Genomic DNA, 20,707 nt, shown 5'->3' on the forward strand with positions numbered 1-20,707 from the left:
TTACTGCCTCATTACCTTATATCTGAGCCTTTAACCTTAGACATAGAACATACTATTCTGATAAAGTCTTTTCCTCTTAACTTACGCCTTATGAATATGTGAGTTCATTTAATATTTGATGAATGTTTTCATTTATGTATTTATGTGATGTGAAGATTTACATGTTGAATGCTTTTATGTATTTACACAGATATTTTTATGTGAAAAAATTCATTGAAATCGCTTTTACTATACATTGTATATTTTTATTATTGTTAGAACTATTCTATGCACTTAAAGGCATGTAAATCAGGAAATGCGTTGTTGCTTTTAACAAATATAAAGGGAATCCTATACCAATCATACAAGACTGTGAGCCCTACCTATTTGAGTGCATGCGTTGTCCTCCCAACCCCCAGGTCCTCCACCTAGGTTCCTCACATCTACTGATCTGTGTGACGAAGGACAAATCTCTTTGCCACCCAAAATTTGGGTATCCAATAATACTGGTTGTTGTGACTATTTCACGATAATATAAGGCGAAAGGCCAATCTTAGCTTTTTATTAAGTAGGAGGAGCGGAATAACAGCATCGCTTCTGCCACTGCTGGCTTCATGCAGGGCAGAAGCATAGCAATGTTGCTGGCATCTGTGCCGGCGTCTACACTCCCCGGCATCCGCTTCTCTATTACAGCGGATGCCGGGTCTGTATTCACATATGCAAAGCCAAGCGGCGAGATGCCGCTGGCTCTACGTGCGCGCTCATACACCAGTCTAGCCTTCACAATGCGAATACAGACCAGGCATCCGCTGTAATAGAGAGAGGCGGATGTCGGGTCTGTATTGCATTGTGAAGGCTAGACTGGTCTATGAGCGCGCACGCAGGGCCAGCGGCATCTCGCCGCTTGGCTTTGCATATGTGACCCCGCCCACCAATGACACAACAAAGCCGGAAGACAGAAGAATTTATAGCAACGAAGACTGGTGAGTATGCGACGTGGGACAACCCCTTTAACCCTAGTTTATTATAATTCATTTCAGAAGGCTGGTGCAAATTATACCCAAAATCTATGCTAATTTCTGACTTGCATAGATTCCAATTATGGTGTGTGAGACTTAGTCTGTAATTAATTCTGCAACAAATTCTACAGGTAATAGGCATCAGTATATTAACTGAGATAGTGACTGGATCCAGAGTTACAGGATTTATTTTTTTTAAATATATTTAAAATATTAAATATAAAATAAAAGTATAAACATTTTTAAAACCTCAAAAAATTATTTAACATATGTATAGATATAGTTATATATCCCCGTCGCCCCCCCCCCCCCCCCCAAAAAAAAAAATAAATTCCTGGCGACACATTCTAAGAAATTATACAGACATTAAATATTGTCAAAACTCACATCTCTTCCAACAGCGGTACATTTTGGAGACTGATTTACATCTGCAAACAGTACTGTAAGTTCCATTGCTTCACATTCTTGCTCTGTAGACTTCGGTAGCTTCATAGACAACAACTGGAAATTTTCTGAACAAACAAAAAACAAAACAAAACCCAACACAACAAAAAAGAAAGATTGTGAAATTAGTCAAGTGGATGCACAATTGGGACAGTGGACATGGTAAATTTACCATATCACTTTACCACCACGGCTTTTTTTTTTTCTTATAAACAATTTTCATCTTTTAGCAATTTTTTGAATGCTTGTTATTTGCTGCAATAAGAATGTGTTATCATGGAAGACAGGACCTGATCAAGCATCTCAAGTCTGACATAATTACCCATTATTTTCTGGCAGGACCTTATAGGCTCATTTTAGGAAGTTGTGTGGACTGCCATAATACACTACAATATATTAGAAAAAAAGGAATATCAAAATTTTCGGCACACTGCCAAAACTGCATAAAAAAAACAAAAAACCTTGTGCGCAACAGACAGCAGTTTCTTGAGGGGTCGGCCTGGTATGACCAGTTGAGGCCAGGCAGTTTTACTATAGTTTACATCAAGAATTTTTTTGTAAATTATACCTCCAAGCTATGCCAGTTTCTAGAAATATGCCTCTTAATGAATCAGGAGAAACTCCAATTCAACACACAGTGGATCAAGACTGGTATAGGAATTGCCAGTCTTGATAAATTTACCTCAAGGAGTGATTTTATTACCTTCATAATCGTACTGACCTGCAGACTATCACAGCATGTCAATTATATCTACGGAAAATCCGATGGCTTTGTAATAGATATAATGGTAAAAGTCCACGATGGAAAACTCAGTGAACTTTCTGTTCAAACTGCTGCAGGAAGAACCGCGATGCGTTCGCACTGCGATTGTTCTCGCAGTGCTTTAGTGCAGCATTTCCAGCCCGTAGGGCCTTAGCCTTAATGGATTTTCCAGGCAGAATTTTTTTTTCTTTCATAAAAGTCTGTTAGTGCTACATTTAGCAGTTAGAATGACTTCTGAGTGTCTCTGGTTGCTGCTGCATCTTCTGTTTACATGCTGTTTGCAGCTTCCTGTGTAAGCTGCTGCACTAACTCCCTCTCACTCAGCCACCCTCCTCCTTTATCACTCTGTTACAAAACCCTGCTTCCCACTAGCCTAGTCTCTCCCACCCTGACTGTGTCACTATGCCTAGCCCCTCCCACTGACTAGTGATCCCACCCATTACTAGCCCCTCTCACTCTCCCTAGCCAACTTATTCTGCCCAGTACTAGAAGGAGGAGGGGGAGGACTCATTACCCAGAAACAGGAAGGCTTGGTAAGTAATGCAGGAGAAATGGGAGGGAGGGGGAGAAGAGTGATGGTGACATTCCATTTCTGATATTGCCAGATTATCAGAAAGTATCCCTGAAGCGGTCACATGAGGTGGCAGCCATTTACTTTAAGGGGATCACAATGGCAGAATATATAGTGCTGGGACCAGGGGTGGGGGAAGGGGTAGCAGCCATTAGGGGCAGCACACTTGGCTGCTCCTCCCCCACATGAGCTACCCCTAATGGTACTATGTGAAGCACATGTGGGGGCAGAGGAGTCGTCCCCCAAGCACAAGTCACAGTACAATTTTTTTTTCTTATTTGTGCTGTGACTTGTAGTGCTTGGGTCCTGCGTGCCGTTGCTATGACAGCCGGGAGCCTTGTGAAGGCTCCGGCCTGTCATTCTATACTTTCTATGCCTGATTTTTGCAATGCATTAGCATTATACTGCATTGCATTAGTGATCAGACCCCCTGGGGTTCAAGACCCTTAGGGGGTCTAATAAATGCAAAAAACAAAAACTCAAATCACCCCCCTTTCCCTAGAACACATAAAAGTGCTTAAATACTGTGAAACACATACACATTAGGTATTCCTGTGTCTGAAAACACCCGCTTTACAAATCTATAAAAATATTTTTCCTATACGGTAAACGCCATAGCGGGGGGGGGGGGGGAGGTCAAAACTGCTAAAATCACATCCACTATCTTCTATCAACAAACATTAATTAGTGTTTCACAAGGTAAACATAAAAAACTGATGCAATATTTTTTTTTAGCAGAAAACTGATGCAAAAAGATGCACATCCATTAACTGATCAGTCTTTTCGATGCCTGAATTGACATCAGTTTGCTTCTGTTTTTTTATTAAAATAACAGATCCGTTTAACTGAACAGTTAAACTGACGTGAAAAACATGATGTGAAAGCACCCTAAGTCTGCAAAAAAAAAAAAAAAAAACTTCAGAGCATTGCTGCACATACTGAACGATTTTATTTGTTCAAGTTATTTGACTAAGAGTATGGAACTAGAAGACAGAAAGAACACACAACTGCAAGAACACATACCTGAAGAATCATTGTTTTGTGCAACAACATACACAGAGTCCCGTTTTGAAGTAGTGTACAGGCCAAACATTTTTAACCCGACAGAGAAAGTCTAAAATATATAAAAAAAAATAAATAAAATTATATATATATATATATATATATATATATATATATATACACACACACACACACACACACACACACTAGCAGGAGGACCCGGCTTCGCACGGGTATATTACATTTTATATGTTTGTGTAGTGGCCCCATAAGAATTGTCCAATTTTGCACTGGTGTATTTTGTATGTAGTTTGTGTGTATGTCCATAAGCGTCATGTGATTATGTTTATCTCATTTTGGATATCAGTGAAAAACCTGTGATCAGTTGTTATTGATACCTGGAGTAAAGCTGTATCTAATCCTTCCCCGTGTAGTACTGTGTTTAGACGCAAGTATCTAATCCTTGTTGGTGTGGTACTGTGTGCAGATGCGTGTATCTAATCCTCCTCTGTGTGGTATTGTGTGAAGAGGCGCGCATCTAATCCTCCGGCAAGTGAAACTGTGTGCAGACGTGCATATCTAATCTTATGGCATGTGGTACTGTGTGAGGACGCGTGTATCTAATCCTCTGGCATGTGGAACTGTGTGCAGATGCACGTATCTAATCCTCCCCCGTGTGGTACTGTGTGCCGAGATGCGCATGTAATTCTCTGGCGTGTGGTATTGTGTGCAGAGCCATGTATCTAATCCTGCCCCATGTGGTACTGTGTGCAGACACAGGTATCTAATCTTCACCTATGTGGTACTGTGTGCAGAGGCATGTATCTAATCCTCCAAAGTGTGGTACTGTGTTCAGACGCACGTATCTAATCCTCCCGTGTGGTATTTTGTGAAGTGGCATGTATCTAATCCTCTGGCGTGTGATACTGTGTGCTGATCTGTGTATCTAATCCTCTGATGCGTGTATCTCAGTTTGGATATCAGTGTTGTATTGTGCATGTGGAGTGACCGAGTGTATTGCAGTTGGAATATGAGTGAAAGACTTGCAGGTTTGTATTGGCTAAGGGGGGGAATGTTTGGAATGCTGCATCTCAGCAACGGTACATCCGAGCGAGTTGGAGTCTCATCTTATACCTTCCCGGATACCTGAAGTGTCTCTGTACCAAATCTGGTGAAGATTGGTACAGTCGTTTGGTTTGCATTAGCGAACAGACAGACAGAAATTCATTTTTATAATATAGAGGATATACACATACACTCATCAGTTATACACATTGAAGCACTAATTTGGAGTAATTTGCACACACACACCATGCTTTACACCTTATTTTCTATAGGTTTTAAACACTAACAATTTGTGCACCTTGGGAAAAATATGCGTGGAGCTTGTTGAAAAGGTGGTGTGACTTAATATGTTAAATTGTGAGACAAACTGCATCACAATGTAGCAAGTGCTACCAAAAGTTTGAAGGAAACTAAGCCAACTAATAAGTGGTGTAAAGTTAGACTAGACAGTGTAAAAGTACACCAGATTATCAAACAAGAATGGACACTTTGGGAAAAACTAGTACAGTTTGAGGCTAAGGCCCCACGAGAACACATGCGGACTCTCTGATACAATTATATCTATGAGAAAGCCATCGGCATTTCTGTAGCTATAGTTGACATGCTGCGAATTTTAACGCAAAATAGGCATGGGATTCGCATGAATCCCATCCTCTTTGCTGTTACTATATAATGCCGCAATTTTTCCCACGGTATTTCTGCCGCAGGCAAATTATGGCGTTTTAGGCCCGTGGTGCCCCAGCCTGATACTCTCTAGTCTAACTTTGCACTGCTTAAAACTTACACTACAAATGAATATAATGGTGTAGATAAGTTAAAACTATCTGAATAAATATACCTTTATTAGAGCACCATCAAAGAAGTCCCATAACTTAACTGTGCCATCCAAAGAGCAAGAGTAGACCTGTATAAAAAAACGACATCACCATTAAATATTGTAGAAGCATAAAAAGAACTGTGAGTTCTAAAGTATTTGCGCCAGTTTTGTGAAATTAAAGGGGTATTCCCAACTCGCCCGTTCACCAACTTGCAGGATGTATGCTCTGTTCACTTCCTGGTTTTCTTGGTAAATTGGTGGGCGGGGTGTCACTTGCTCTGCTTAGCAGTACATGTTTGCAGTCAGTAATGAGGGATGGTTGTAAATAAATTAGGACAGTATCACTGGAAGATGCACAATATGAAGCTGATCTAGCAGAGCTGGATTTCATCGGTGAGGAGAATCCCAAACTTACATGCTACAGGACCAAGATTCAGCTTGCCATAAACTCACTTTTAGGTCTCTGTTTACATAGAGCGGGAACAGGCTCCCTGTCTCAACCCTTATCAGCAAAATTCAATTAGCAGACTGATAACTGTAATAGGGAGAGAAAGAGCTCAGAAATACAAGCTCGCTTGGAGCACTCAGCTGCCCTTCTCAGCAGAACAGAGAGCTACGTCATTTGTCCTGGGCGGAGAGAAGATCATCCACAGGTCCATGGTTATAGAAACGCAGTGTAAACAATGAAGTGAATAATCTCAGATATCAGCCAAACAAAGCAGTTTTGCTGAAGCAATGTATTTAGGAAAAGTCTTAAATCCACATAAGCTAGCAGTATAGATAGGATCCTTGAGATGGGACAACTCCTTTAAGCTGCTAAATTTTTAAATACTATTTGCTCAACTTGTCAGTTCTAGCTAGTCTAATGAATGTAAGAAAAGTGTAACAGACAGTCAGGGTACCTATGGCTAGCACGTAGAGGTTTGTGCGGCTCTCCAAAGACACCATTACTGACCCACTGCAAAACTGGTCATGGGGGAGGATTGTTGCAAACAGCGGAGCGTTCTCCACGGCATCTCCAGACTGTCACATGTTCTCCTCGTAACCATGCTCTGCCAATCTTGGTAAATGCCAATCACCCGAATGGTGTTGGGCTGCAAAACACATCACCAATTTGTGGACATCGGGTCCTCATACTACCTTCATGGAGTCGGTTTCTGACAGTTTGAGGGCTCTTGCACTGCTGCGCCTTGCACAAAGTAGGAGGTAGCGGTCCTGTTGCCCCTCTCCATGTTTTTTAATTTTTTTTGGTAATTATTTATTTTCTAACTATTTTATTAGTCCCCCCCCCCCTTAGGGGGGCTTGAACCTGCAATCATTTGATTGCAAGTCCCATAGACGGCAATACAAGTGTATTGCCGTCTATAGGAGATTCTGTATATTACTATTGCGGCTGGTCAAAGCTATGAGCCTGGGAGCCTTCATACGAACAGGTCGGCTCCTATGACCTCGTTGCGCAGGGGCCAGCCTGCAACTTGAAAGGAATGGGGCCAGTGGGCATGGGCCTTGGGGGGTATGTTTTACACTTGGGGGGGGGGGGGGGGATGAAGTTTTTATGCCCGCAATTAGAATGAATTCTTATTGTGGGCATTAGCTTCGGGCCTCCGCGTATAGAGCAGCCGCCATCACAGCCCTGGCATCCACTGTAATAGAACAGCGCATGCCAGAGAGAGAGAGATTTAAACGCTGGCAAAGATTATTGCTATGCTCCTGCCCTGCAAGAAGCCAGCAGCGGCAGGAGCGCGACGATGCTTCAATTCCACTCCTCCGCCCCCCCTTATAGTCCACATTCAGACTGTAAGACGCACCCTCATTCCCCCCCCCCCCCCAAATTTGGAGGGGAAAACAAGGTGTGTCTTATAGTCTGAAAAATATGGTACATTAGAGACTTATGAACATTTTTCGGTTTAGATATAAAGAAGTAGCGCTATATGATAGCTACTTTCTTATGCAGAACCCCGCTATCTTATAGTTGCATACCTGGATTATTAACCCTTTTTTGGTTGGCGGACCGTTTTTCTGTCCTCCTCCTACTGGAGTCTGAAGAAGGCAATATTTACCTCTATAAACTTGTCTGTAACTTGAACACCGGATCAGTGATAAATAAAACAAGTGATTTACAACCTCATATGGATGCTGAAGAAAGACATCCCCACAGCTTGATGCTGCCACCATCATGTTTCACAGTAGGGATGGTGTATTCAGGGTGATGAGCAGTGTTAATTTTCCACCACACATTGCACTTTGCATTTGGGTCCAAAAGTTCACCTTTGGTCTCATCTCACCTTCTTCCAGGTTTGCCATATCCTCTATATAGCTTATGGTAAACTACAAACAGCACTTCTTACGTCTTTCTTTCAACTATGGTTTTATTCTTGCCACTCTTCCATAAAGGCAGGTTTGTGGAATGCATGACTTGTGGATCTCTGCAACTCCTTCAGAGTGAACATGGGCCTCTCGGCTGCTTCTCTGACCAGAGCTCTCATGCGAATGATTCATGCGAGGAGTGCGCGACAAACACACAGAGCCCATCATAGTCTATGGGTTCCGTGTGACTTGACAGCACATCGCTTCCAATTGCGATTGTATTCCATCCGGGAGATGTCCTTGCGGACTCATTCCGGGCGGAATACAAGCGCTAGCGTGAGCCAACCCTGAGTTACACATAGCTGGACTTAACTAGTAAAACGACTTCTGAAGGCAATTGATTGCACTGGATTGTATTTAGCGATATCAGAGTACCAGGGGCTGAATACTTTTGCATTTCACACTTTTCAGATTGAATAAAATTTTTAAATCCATGTATCAGTTTCGCTCCACTTCACAATTATCTGCTACTTTGTGTTGGTCTATCTCAAAAAATGTCAATAAAATACATTTAAGTTTGTAAGATGACAAAATGTTAAAGTTCAACAGGTATGAATACTTTTGCAAGCCACTGTATTTTTTAAAATCTGGATAACCCATTTAAGTTTGTCCAACATGTAGCATGCACTTCCACATTCTGCAACCATTGAAATTGACAGTGGAAGGCTACATTCACATCTGCGCTGCAGCCTCTGCCACAGAAAAAGCTAGAAATAAAAGTCAGAAAAGGAGGACTTTCCTCTCCTTTGCTTTCATTATGAAGACGACAGACAACATTGCAGTCAATGGGGGTCCTCCAGTGCACATGGATAACCGCTGTTTTAGCAGTTCAGTTCTCAGTCATTCGAGTTCCCTGGCAGACCAGACAGAGCCCGACACAGATGGGAAACTTGCACAAAAATGTAGGGAAAAACTATTTTAAAAAAATACGTTTTTATGTCAACTGTCTAACAGCTGGCTAAACTCACGGCTCCTTGCGGAACAAAGGATGACCATAAATCTCTTGCCTAGAATTATCTCTGATTTAGAAGCTTTACATCTTACCTGTAGACTATTATTTGGATCGAGTTCAATGCCAGTAACCAAATCACTGTGACTCCACAATACATGTATGCATTCTTCTGAGAGTGTGCTAAAAACTTTGATAGTGCTCCCAGAGACACAAAGGAGATACCTGAGAAGATAAATAAATAAAAAATAGTTACTGTATGTTCTAACACAAGTGAGCTTTATATTTAACAAGAAAAAGACATTTGAGATCCCTGCCAAAACTATGAAAGTACAATGACCCCAAAAAAGTAAATGATTCCAGTTGGAGACTAATTAGACAATGGGTTCTGTCACAAGAGGAAGTAGATTCCCCACTGCCCTATAAAAAGACTCTCAGAAGCTACTTTTTGGTTATGTACTGCTTGATAGATACCATATATACTCGAGTATAAGCAGAGTTTTTCAGCACAGTACTGAAAAAGCGCCCCTCGGCTTATACTTGAGTCAAGCACAATAGTAATGTATAGAATCTCCAATAAAATAGTGAAAAAAAAAAAAAAAGAAGCTTTAAAAAAAATATATAAAAAATAAAATAAAGTTCTAAATCACTCCTTTCTGTAGAATACATATAAAAGTATAAAGTATAAAAAAGTATAAAAATTACTGTGAAACACATACACATTAGGTATCCCTGTGTCTGAAAGTGCCCGGTCTACTGAATATAGGGCATCTGTAGTGCTCCTGTTCCGGCGGAAGGCGTTAATAGGAGCACTGCAGATTCCCTATATTCAACCAGGCTGAATTCCAATTGAGGGAAGAAAAAAAAAAAAAAACACACAACACAGTCCTCAAGCTCAGGGAAGGGGCAGACAGACAACCAAAACACCCCCTCCCCTTTCCCAGCAACTACTGCACCCAAAAACTCCGACCATTTTAATTTTTGAAATTTTCCAATAGCCGCTATCATTTTTGTTAGCCATTAAAAAGGTATCAACTACTGAAGACTCAACCTTTATATTTCATATCCCCTGGCTAATACAGTACAAAGATATATTTTTCCTTGACTTAAATACTGTGAAATACATACACATTAGATTTCCCTGTGTACGAACACACATGCCAGCTCTACAAAAATATTTTTCCCGTACGGTAAATGCCGTAGCGGAGAAAAAAAAAAAAAAAAAAAAAAAAAGGCCAAACCGTCGTTTTTTTCACTGTTTTGCCACTGATAAGAGTAAAAAGTGAACAAAGCAATAGCACTTCCCCAAAATAGTGTAACTAGAAAAGTACAACTGCCCCCGCAAAAAAAAAACCCTATGCATCCCTGTACATGGAAGTATGAAAAAAAAAAAAAAAAGTTACAAGTGTCAGAATATAGCAGCATGCATATATATATATATATATATATATATATATATATATATATATATATATATATATAGGCACAGTTTGGGATTTTTGTTAAGGGGTTAAAATGTAAATAAAACCATTAAAATTTGGTATCCTTGGAATTGCAACGAAACATAGAATACAGGTGACATGTCATTTTGGATGCGCAGTGAAAACAAAGCCCATAAAAGTGGCAAAAATGCAATTTTTCTTCGATTCCACACCAGTCTGAATCAGCAGAGGAAAAGGTCCGACATAGAGGTCATTTTCAGTTTTAAAACAGACACCCAACAAACTCCATTATAATCAAGAGGGCCCACGAGGCTCCATGTGTATCTGCTACTTTACTTGGAATGTGGCACAGTCCTTAAAGGGGTATTCCCATGTACATGATCATATCTATATTTGTAGATAATTAAAAGTAAAACATTTTTGCAAATATAATTAATTAAAAATTCTGCAGAGTTTTAAAGATTTTCTCTAACTTTCTTAGTGGTGACAGTCTTTTATCTTGATCGGTTGCCATGGATACGACCACTAATGTAGAAACTTTCTATGGTCTGGGACTTGTCAGGAACCCAGCTATGACTTTCTTATTGTATCCGGGTTATCAGGAAGAGACACTACATGTATCAGAAGATAGCCCGGCCACTATAAAAAAAAATCACGGCTGATTTTCTGACCTTAGAAAGTTTCTGCATTGGTGGTCGTATCCATGGCAACCGATCAAGGTAACAAACTGTCACCACTAAGAAAGTTAGAGGAAAATCTTTAAAACTTTGCAGAATTTTTAATTACTTATATGTGCAAAAATGTTTAACTTTTAATTATCTACAAATTTAAAAATTATGTAGATGGGAATACCACCTTAAGGAGTTGACCGTTAGAGCCCCACATATGTGTGAATAGGCTATTCAGGCACCGTAAAAGTTATATTAAACTACCCCCCCCCCTCCCGTTTTAAAATAAAACCCTAAAACAGAATGTGATAAACTTACCGATTGTGCACAATGGGCGGGCATTCAGGGTGCGCCGTCTTCTTCATCCACGCCTCCTCTTCCTCCGATGTCCTCGGGTCCCGTCCTCCTCCGGCGCTCGCTAACTGACATTGCTTAAAAAAAATGGCCTGGGCGCATGCGCAGTAGCCGTAGTAGAAGCAGCATGCTACTGCGCATGCGCCCAGGCCATTTTTTTTAAGCAATGTCAGTTTGCGAGCACCGGAGGAGGACGGGACCCGAGGACATCGGAGGAAGAGGAGGCGTGGATGAATAAGACGGCGCACCCTGAATGCCCGCCCAGCGTGCAGGTTCAGTAAGTTTATCACATTCTGTTTTAGGGTTTTATTTTAAAACGGGGGTGTGTGGGGGGGGGGGGTAGTTTAATATAACTTTTACGGTGCCTGAATAGCCTTAATATTCACGCATATGTGGGGCTCTATCAGCATGATTTTGCTGATAGAGCCCCTTTAAGTACTATCATAGTGTCTATCATGTTGTGTGTATGATAGACACTATGATAGTCGGAATATTCGGAAGAAGAGTTATGTTAACACTAGGTTCACACCTACACTTGGGTTTCCATTCTTTGGGTCCGCTTAAAACAGATACAGGCGTAACCTGCAGACCCCATAGCTTATTAATGGGGTCCACTGGGTTTCTGCCAAAAAAAAGGACTTTTCTCTTTTGCATTTTTAAAGCGGAATGGGGACGGAATCCCTGAGCAAACAGCACAAGTATGAACGCAGAGTGACGCTAGTTTCACACCTGTGTTCGGCTTTACGTTCCTTGGATCCACTTGGGGTACCCGAAAAATAGAAATGTAATCCATTTTAAAGCGGTTCCTCATGGAAAAACTAATCAGCTTAAAAGTGGTTACCCACTGACCCCATACACTTTTTCCACCCAAAAAATGTGGAGAAAGAGTCCTGTCTGCAAGGCTTTTCTTTCAACGTTTTTAAAGCAGAATGAAGAACGGAATCTTCAAGCACATGTGCGAACATACCCTTAGTAGGATATGAATCTGTTTAGCTAGTCTCTTTTGTACATCATTTGCAAAACAGTGACCAGTTGATACACTTGCAAACGTGAAATTTTCTCTTACGTGCATGTCAAAGTATATTTACCAATAGAGTAAAATTCCACACTATGTCACTACACAACACGCTTTATACGAATTACAACATTGCCCATTACTTACTTGCTATCCACTGAGATACGAGGCCTCCGGTAGTCAATTCGGTATCCTCCAGATTGAACCACGCGAAACTCAGGATCGGAAACCATCTTGCTTAGCAGCTAGAACTCCGAGTTCACACGTGGTAACGCGGGAAGACCGGAAACCGGCAGTATCTGACACAGGAAGTGCACTGCATCAAGCTTCAGCGGCCATCTTTTGTACTGGCAACAGCTCCTGTAAGCGGATTTTCATAACAAATTCGCATGTACATAGTAAAGTAGGTCTTTTTAATACCTATACTATTCCCCACATCTCAATTGTTTTTAAAGTTAGTACGTTTATAGTGACAGTCATTGGCGTACATATGCCCAGCGGCTGTACAGATTGATGCTAAATCCTATTGGTCTAAAGGACGCGCTTCATGACCACGTGATAAGACTCCTGTGTGGGCGGGGCTATTCTGGATTTTACAGGACAGAGCCGTGTTTAAACTACAGAGCACGGAGGCTCATGGAAGATAAGGAGTAGAGAAAGGACGGCATGTGTGAGCAAGATGGGGGAATGGTGGTCCAGGCTGTGTACGGGCAAGATGAGGGAATGGGGGTTCAGGGTTTGTGTGAGCAAGATGTGAGAATCGGGGTTCAGGCTGTGTGTGAGAAAGATGGAGGAATAAGTGGGGGTGCAGGCTGTGTGAGAAATTTGGGGGAATGGGTCTGGGTGCAGGCTGTGTGTGAGCAAGTTTAGGGAATGGGTGGGGGTGCAGGCTGTGCAGGGCCTGTTTTAGACATAATGGGGCCCTGGGCAAAATTAAAAGTGGGGCCCCACTTGTACATACAACATAGTCACATTCTGTTAAAGAGGACCTTTCATCAAGTTGGGCACAGGCAGTTCTATACACTGCTGGAAAGCTGACTGCGCTGAATTCAGCGCACTGTCGGCTTTCCCGATCTGTGCCCTGGGTAAAGCTCTATCGGTCCCGGTACCGTAGCGCTTTATAGTCAGAAGGGCGTTTCTGACAGTTAGCCAGGGACGCCCTTCTGCCCAGCAGCGCCTATCGCACTGTACAGTGTGAGCGGGGAGGAACGCCCACTCCCCCTGCTCACAGTGCTCGTCCATAGATGAGTATTATCAGGAGGGGAGGGGGCGTTCCTCCCCGCTCCACAGTACAGCGGGATAGACGCTGCTGGGCAGAAGGGCGTCCCTGGCTAACTGTCAGAAACGCCCTTCTGACTGTAAAGCGCTACGGTACCGGGACCGATAGCGCTTTACCTGGGGCACAGATCGGGAAAGCCGACAGTGCGCTGAATTCAGCGCACTGTCAGCTTTCCAGCAGTATATAGAACTGCCTGTGCCCAATTTGATGAAAGGTCCTCTTTAACAGAATGTGACTGTTGTATGTACAAGTGGGGCCCCACTTTTAATTTTGCCCAGGGCCCCATTATGTCTAAAACAGGCCCTGCGCAGAAACCGATAGTGCTTTACCCAGGGCACATATCGGGAAAGCCGACAGTGCGCTGAATTCAGCGCACAGTCAGCTTTCCAGCAGTATATAGAACTGCCTGTGCCCAATCTGATGAAAGGTCCTCTTTAATTTGATATACCACAATGCCTACCATTGGTACTTACAGGGGTGTTCTTAATGTCTTTTAAGTGGTTGTTTGTAAATTTGTAAGGTTTTTTTTTTTGCCTAGGCAAACTAGTTGCCTTATCTTTAAAGATTGGATGCAAAAGCAACAAGGCTCATGCCCTTCCCCCCACTAACAAATATTTACATACAGAGTTATCAAATAAGACCACTATACCAGGACTAAATACTGTTACGTCACCCGCTGACCACTATACTAGGACTGAATACTGTTATGTCACCCGCTGACTGCTATACCACGACTAAATACTGTCACATCACCTGCTGACCGCTATACCAGGACTAAATACTGTCACGTCACCCACTGACCGCTATACCAGGACCAAATACTCTCACATTATCCACTTACTGCCAGATTCCCCTCTGGCCGCATAATACAATCCACAAATAGCTATTTTTACTGTATAATGTTCCCCTGACATCACCAAACACTTCACGGCTATCAGTTTCCTCCATTCCCCATATGAAGAACATAACCAGACCCTTTTTATTTGAAGATTTCCCCTCATAATACCAGCCAGCAATTAACCTCTTCCTGCCCTGCACTGTAATAGGACGCTGCAGTAAGCACGTTCTTCCTAGGAGCCATATACTCCTCAGTTGTGAGTGACAGCGGCTTAAAATGACATACTCTGTACCTCTGCAGGTTGGACAATGGTCCTGGATAACCAGAGAACTGATGCAGATGACGTGTATTTAAAGATAATCTTTCATGTCTTCAGAGATGTGCGGTATTATATACTGCTAGAAAGCTGACTGAATTCAGTGCAGTTAGCTTTGCCAATTTGCCATGATGGAGATATTGATGCAGTTAGTTTTGGCACAGATCTCTCCACTGTTGGAAAGGTGAGCCTTCTAGCCTAGCGGCATCACTGGGCGGTAGAAAACGCCCATATGACAGTGCAAGTGGAAGAGTACAGTCAGAAGGGCGTTCTTCACAGCCCAGGAATGACGCTGAGCTATAACACCCGCTCTTCTGACAGTGGAGAGATATTGCTGCCGAAATTAATAGCACCAATATCTCCTGCACAGGGGTACATACCGTGAAAGCTGACAGTGCAGTGAATTCAGTGGTATATAATACCACCCACCCCTGAGGACATGAAAGGTATAGGACAGCTATAGGACCTGCTCCATAATTTGCAGCTCTTCAATTTGGCCTGGACACACGGCCGCAGAAACAACAGCCTTATGTACAGGACCATTGAAATATAATAGTCCACAATATTATCCACAATTGAGTATAAAAAGAATGGTCATGTGCATTACAGCTTACGCTGGGTTCACACCAGCGCTCAATCTCCATTTCCAGGTTTCTGTCGACAGAAAACGGAAACCTGTCAAACTGTGTCTGGCCGTGAGCACCGGTGAGCGTTTTGTGCTCTCTGCGGCAAAACCAGTTTTTTTTTAACCGGACACAAAGTCCTGCATGTCCGAAAAAAAAAAAAAAAAGAGTTTCGCCACGGAGAGCACAAAATGCTCACCGGCGCTCATGGCCGGACACTTTCCAAACGGTTTGAAAAATGCCTGCAGGTTTCCGTCTACTGCCCAGTTTCGAGCATGAAAGGGAAACCTGCAAAATGGAGACCGGGGCGCAGGTGTGAGCAAGCCCTTAGTAACTCCATGTGCCTCATATTAATAGCAGTTAACCCCATTATGTCCCTCACATTAACCCCTGTGTACTTCACATAAGAGTTACTAATATGTGAGACATGGAGGTAATAAGTATCTTCATTATTAGTACCCACATACGTCTCACATACGAGTAACCCTTATGTATAGCATATAAGGGTTAATGTGAGGGCATTAATATGAGGCACATGGAGTTACTAAAACTAAATGAATCACCCCAAATGCCTGATATTAATAGAAATAGCATGTACTTGGTGTTTTCTTTTTTTACTTTGCTGAGCTGTCCTCTCCTCCTTTTTTTTGTGTGCACTATGCAGATGGCAGGAGCTTGGCAGGGTCCATCTTCTGTACAGCAATAAGCCCCGCCTCCTGGACGCTCCTCAGCCCTCTTATTGGTGGGCAGAGGGTAGCCAGAGAAGGGGGGGGGGGACGTCCTAAGAGCTGTGAATAGAGCTTCCTCGATCAATAGCTGCAGCTCTTGCACTGGCTGCTGTCTATTAGCCGATGCTGCAGCTACACACAGTGTCCTTCCGACATACACTTTCCCTATATTGATAGGAAAAGTATTCCACCGACAGGGGGCCCCTGCAAGGGCTGGGGCCCTGGGCAATTACCCAGTTTGCCCCCTCCCCCCCCTAACGCCGGCCCTGAGGCTGTGTGTGAGAATAATGGAGGGTGCAGGCTGTGTGTGAGCAAAATGGGTTGGGGGTGCAGGCTGTGTGTAAGAAAGTTAGGGGAATGTGTGGGGTGCAGACTGTGTGTGAGCAAGTTGGGGGAATGGGTGGGGGTGCAGGCTGTGTGTGAGCATAATGGGGAGTGCAGGCTGTGTGTGAGCAAGGTGGGGCAATTGGGGTGCAGGCTTTGTGTGAGCAATATGGGGGTGCAGACTGTGTGAGCAAAATGGGGGAATGGGTGGGGGTGCAGGCTGTGTGTGATCAAAATGGGGGTACTGGATGTGTGTGATCAAAATAGGGGAGCAGGCTGTGTGTGAGAAAGAAGAAGGAATGGTGGGTGCAGGCAGTGTGTGAGCAAGAGGGTGATGCGGGGTGCATGCTCTTGCTCACACACAGCCTGCACCCCCATTCCTCCCTTTTGCTCACGTTCAGCATGAACCCCCTTTTATCCCTCTTGCTCACACACAGCCTGCACCCCTACGTCATCCTCTTGCTCTCACAACCTGTACCCCAACTCCACCTCTTGCTCACATACAGCCTGTACCCACATTCCGTCCTCTTGCTTCCACAGCTTGCACACCCATTCCCTCTTCCTGCTTACGCACAGCCTGCACACCCATGTACCCCTCTTGCTCACTCACAGCCTGCACCCCATTTCCTCTTCTTGTTCACATGCAACCTGCAAACCTATGTACCCATCTTGCTTACACACAGCCTGCATACCTATTCCCCCTTCTTGCTCTCACACAGCCTGCACACCCATGTATCCATCTTGCTCACACACAGTCTGCACTGTTTTTCACTGTTTCTTTTCTGTTAAAAATTTGAATAAAAAGTGATGAAAGCAATAAGCAGTATCCGAAATGGTAAAACTACAAGGTATGTCTGGATCTGCAAAAAAGATGACCTATGCAACTCCATGAAGGTGTCAGGATATAGTGAGTTTAAGAAAATATTTTTTTTTGCAACATTTTAGATCTTTAATGGATTAAAATGTAAATAAGCTATACAAATTTATTTTCCCCAGAACCGTACCAAAACATAGAATACAGGTGACATGTCATTGTGGCTGGAGAATGCCTGTAAGAAAGTTGCAGTTTTTCTCAAATTCCACCCAATTCTGAATTTTTTTTCCAGCTTCCAGTATATTGTACAAAATAATAAATGTTACCTTTACGAAGAACAATTTGTTCTGCAAATATTAACATAGTTGCCCGGCATAAAAGGTAATTCCTACATTAAACTAAAAACCCTACCCCAACTTCTTTTTACATTACATAATTTATCATAAATATATATTTACCCATTTTCCCGGGGACATTTTCTGGTTACTGGTGACTTTCTGTTTCTCAGAAATGGAAAGTCAGTATTACTAACCCCCTTCCCGCTCCACCCCATCATACTTACCTCTCTTCCTTCCAGACTTTCTCCTGTGGGATGGCTCCTCCCTCTTTTCTGACTCCTAGCTTTGCCGACAATCCACCTCTATTGCGCAGGCGTGGGAGCAGTAGCCTCCCACACCTACGCTGTTGAGTTCGATTGCCGGCTACAGCGCACTGGCGAGACTATAGCATGCACCGGCAGAATCAGAAAAGAAGGAGGAGCTGTTTCGCAGGAGGAAGTCTAGAAATAAAAGAAGTAAATATGATTGGCTGGGCTGACTTAGTTTGGAAGGGCTAGAGAAGGGGGGGGGGGAGTGAGGGGGAGGTAGTGATAGGCTGACTCGCACTACTTGTCGCTGCCACCACCGGAAAGACCACTCTCCATTTCCTCCTCTTCCTCCTCCTCCCTTTCGCCCCATCCGCGCTGCAAGAATGGGACGCATTGAACTTCCCCGGTAGCCTCCTGTGTCACAATCCTATCATCTGCCACATTTTCATCCTCCTCCTCCGTCATTAAACGCTGTGAAGCGGACAGGTGTGTGGAACTACTCTCCTGCTGTGACGGTTCTGCTGCTGTCCCTGACTCCTCAGTGTGATCTGCGTTATCCCTGATGGCAATGAGGGATTCTCGCATCACAAACAAGAGCGGGATTGTTACGCTCACTAGTGCGTCATCACAGCTGACCCTCTTGGTCCTCAAACACCCGTATGATTTCACATAGGTCTCCCATCCATGGCCACTCATGGTTTAGAAACTGAGGGAGCTAACTTTGTAGCACCCTAGGGTTTTGGAGATGGTACTCCATCAAAGGTCTCTGCTGCTCAACCACTCTGCTCAACATATGATATATTGAGTTCCGGCTCGTGGGGACGTCGTACTACAGCCGGTGTTTGGGCAGATGTAGGCATTGCTGGAGTTTTTTGAGGCTAGCAGCGGCTACTGTAGACTTTGCGAAAGCGCCACACTTTCACCAGCAGCTCGTGCACATTTGGATATGTCATTAAACAACGTTGCACCACTAGGTTAAAGAGGTGAGCCAGGCATGGAACATGTTGGAGGTTGGCAAGCTCCAGAGCTGCTACCAGGTTCCTGCCGTTATCAGACACGACCATGCCTGGGCTCAGGTGCAGCGGCTCAAGCCATATTGCTGTCTCATCGAGGAGGGCATCCCTCACCTCGGAGGCAGTGTACTGTCTGTCCCCCAAGCTGCTGAGCTTCAGCACGGCCTCAGCGTGAGCCAGTGCTGCAACGTTTCCAGCTCGTAGCTGGAGTCAATTCAACGGAGGAGGAGGAGGGTGTTGTTTCAGAGCCCCTGCCAGGAATGATAGGCAGGGAGATGGGGTACACCGCCCAGTTTGTAACCCAGTCCCAGTCTCAACTACATTCACCCAGTGTGCCGTCAGTGAAATGTATCGTCCCTGTCTGCATGCACTTGTTCACGCGTCGCTGGTCAAGTGGACCTTTGTGTAAAGCGTGGAACTTAGGGGCCCGCCTGATGTTGAGTGACACGTGCTGTGCAAGGCGGGGACGGCATAGCGAGCTGCCGCACTTGCCATCAGGTCCCAGAAGGCCGGAGTTTCCACAAGCCGAAACGCCAACATCTCCTGAACCAGGAATTTGGAGATGTGCACGTTCAAGGCTTGCGCATGTGGGTGGTTAGCGCTGTATTTTTTGCTTGCGCTCAAATGTCTGAGAGATGGTGGGTTGCTGGGAAGAGACGCATGATGGTGCAGGAGAAGGAGCTGGGACAGGGGAGGATGAGGGAGAAGTCCCCAAAGTGGCGGAGCCAGATGTTGCGGTGTCCTGGCTGGTGCTCTGGACTGCAGCACTAGCAACAGTGGGAGAGGCAGTGGTGGCAACACCGGACGACGATTGTCCTGTGTTTGCTGTCTCCCACTGAGTCCAGTGCTTGGATTCCAAATGACGGCGCATGTAAGTGATGGCAACTGTGTCTCGTCATCATCACTGATGGGAGCAGGGAAAGTTGGGATTACTCTGCTGGGAAGATTGGGCATTTTGGGAAGAAGGCTGACCAGAATGTTGTGTAGGAGGGGGGGTTGAGGTAGAGGCTGACTGGCTGGTGGATAATGTGGTGGAAGCATTATCCGCCAGCCATTGTAACACATGTTCCTGGTGCTCCAGCCTACTTAGGTTTGTGCCCTGCACCCTACTTAATGTGGCCAGCAACCCGGAGACTGTGGAGAAGCACAATGCTTGCGTCCCCTGATGAGTAGGCACGGAATGCGCTGTGGCTTCACCCCGACCTTGCTCCCCAAGACCTCGTCCACGTCCCTTACCGGTAGCCTTGCACATTTTTTGATGGTTTGGTGGGTACACACCATGACATCCTGGATGAAGCGTCTATAGCCAGAGAATTAGAATGTACACTCACCGGCCACTTTATTAGGTACACCATGCTAGTAACAGGTTGGACCCCCTTTTGCCTTCAGAACTGCCTCAATTCTTCGTGGCATAGATTCAACAAGGTGCTGGAAGCATTCCTCAGAGATTTTGGTCCATATTGACATGATGGCATCACACAGTTGCCGCAGATTTGTCGGCTGCACATCCATGATGCGAATCTCCCGTTCCACCACATCCCAAAGATGCTCTATTGGATTGAGATCTGGTGACTGTGGAGGCCATTGGAGTACAGTAAACTCATTGTCATGTTCAAGAAACCAGTCTGAGATGATTCCAGCTTTATGACATGGCGCATTATCCTGCTGAAAGTAGCCATCAGATGTTGGATACATTGTGGTCATAAAGGGATGGACATGGTCAGCAACAAT

At 44.1% G+C, this 20,707-nt stretch overlaps 1 protein-coding gene across 1 annotated transcript in view; it reads right to left on the reverse strand.

Annotated features, from left to right (window-relative positions):
- The window catches only part of WDR75 (WD repeat domain 75), a 54,691-nt gene extending 41,976 nt beyond the window's left edge, over positions 1 to 12,715 (reverse strand). Inside the window, exons 1-5 of the mRNA XM_075285127.1 lie at positions 12,603 to 12,715; positions 9,072 to 9,201; positions 5,682 to 5,747; positions 3,800 to 3,890; positions 1,386 to 1,510 (exon numbers count right to left, since the gene is read on the reverse strand). Of these exons, the coding sequence (XP_075141228.1) occupies positions 1,386 to 1,510; positions 3,800 to 3,890; positions 5,682 to 5,747; positions 9,072 to 9,201; positions 12,603 to 12,688 (498 nt within the window). The 5' untranslated portion in view covers positions 12,689 to 12,715. The remainder of the gene's footprint in view (positions 1 to 1,385; positions 1,511 to 3,799; positions 3,891 to 5,681; positions 5,748 to 9,071; positions 9,202 to 12,602) is intronic.
- Between the last annotated feature and the right edge of the window lie 7,992 nt (positions 12,716 to 20,707).

The sequence above is a fragment of the Leptodactylus fuscus genome, chromosome 8, assembly GCF_031893055.1.
Source record: "Leptodactylus fuscus isolate aLepFus1 chromosome 8, aLepFus1.hap2, whole genome shotgun sequence".
In the NCBI taxonomy this organism is placed as follows: domain Eukaryota; kingdom Metazoa; phylum Chordata; class Amphibia; order Anura; family Leptodactylidae; genus Leptodactylus; species Leptodactylus fuscus.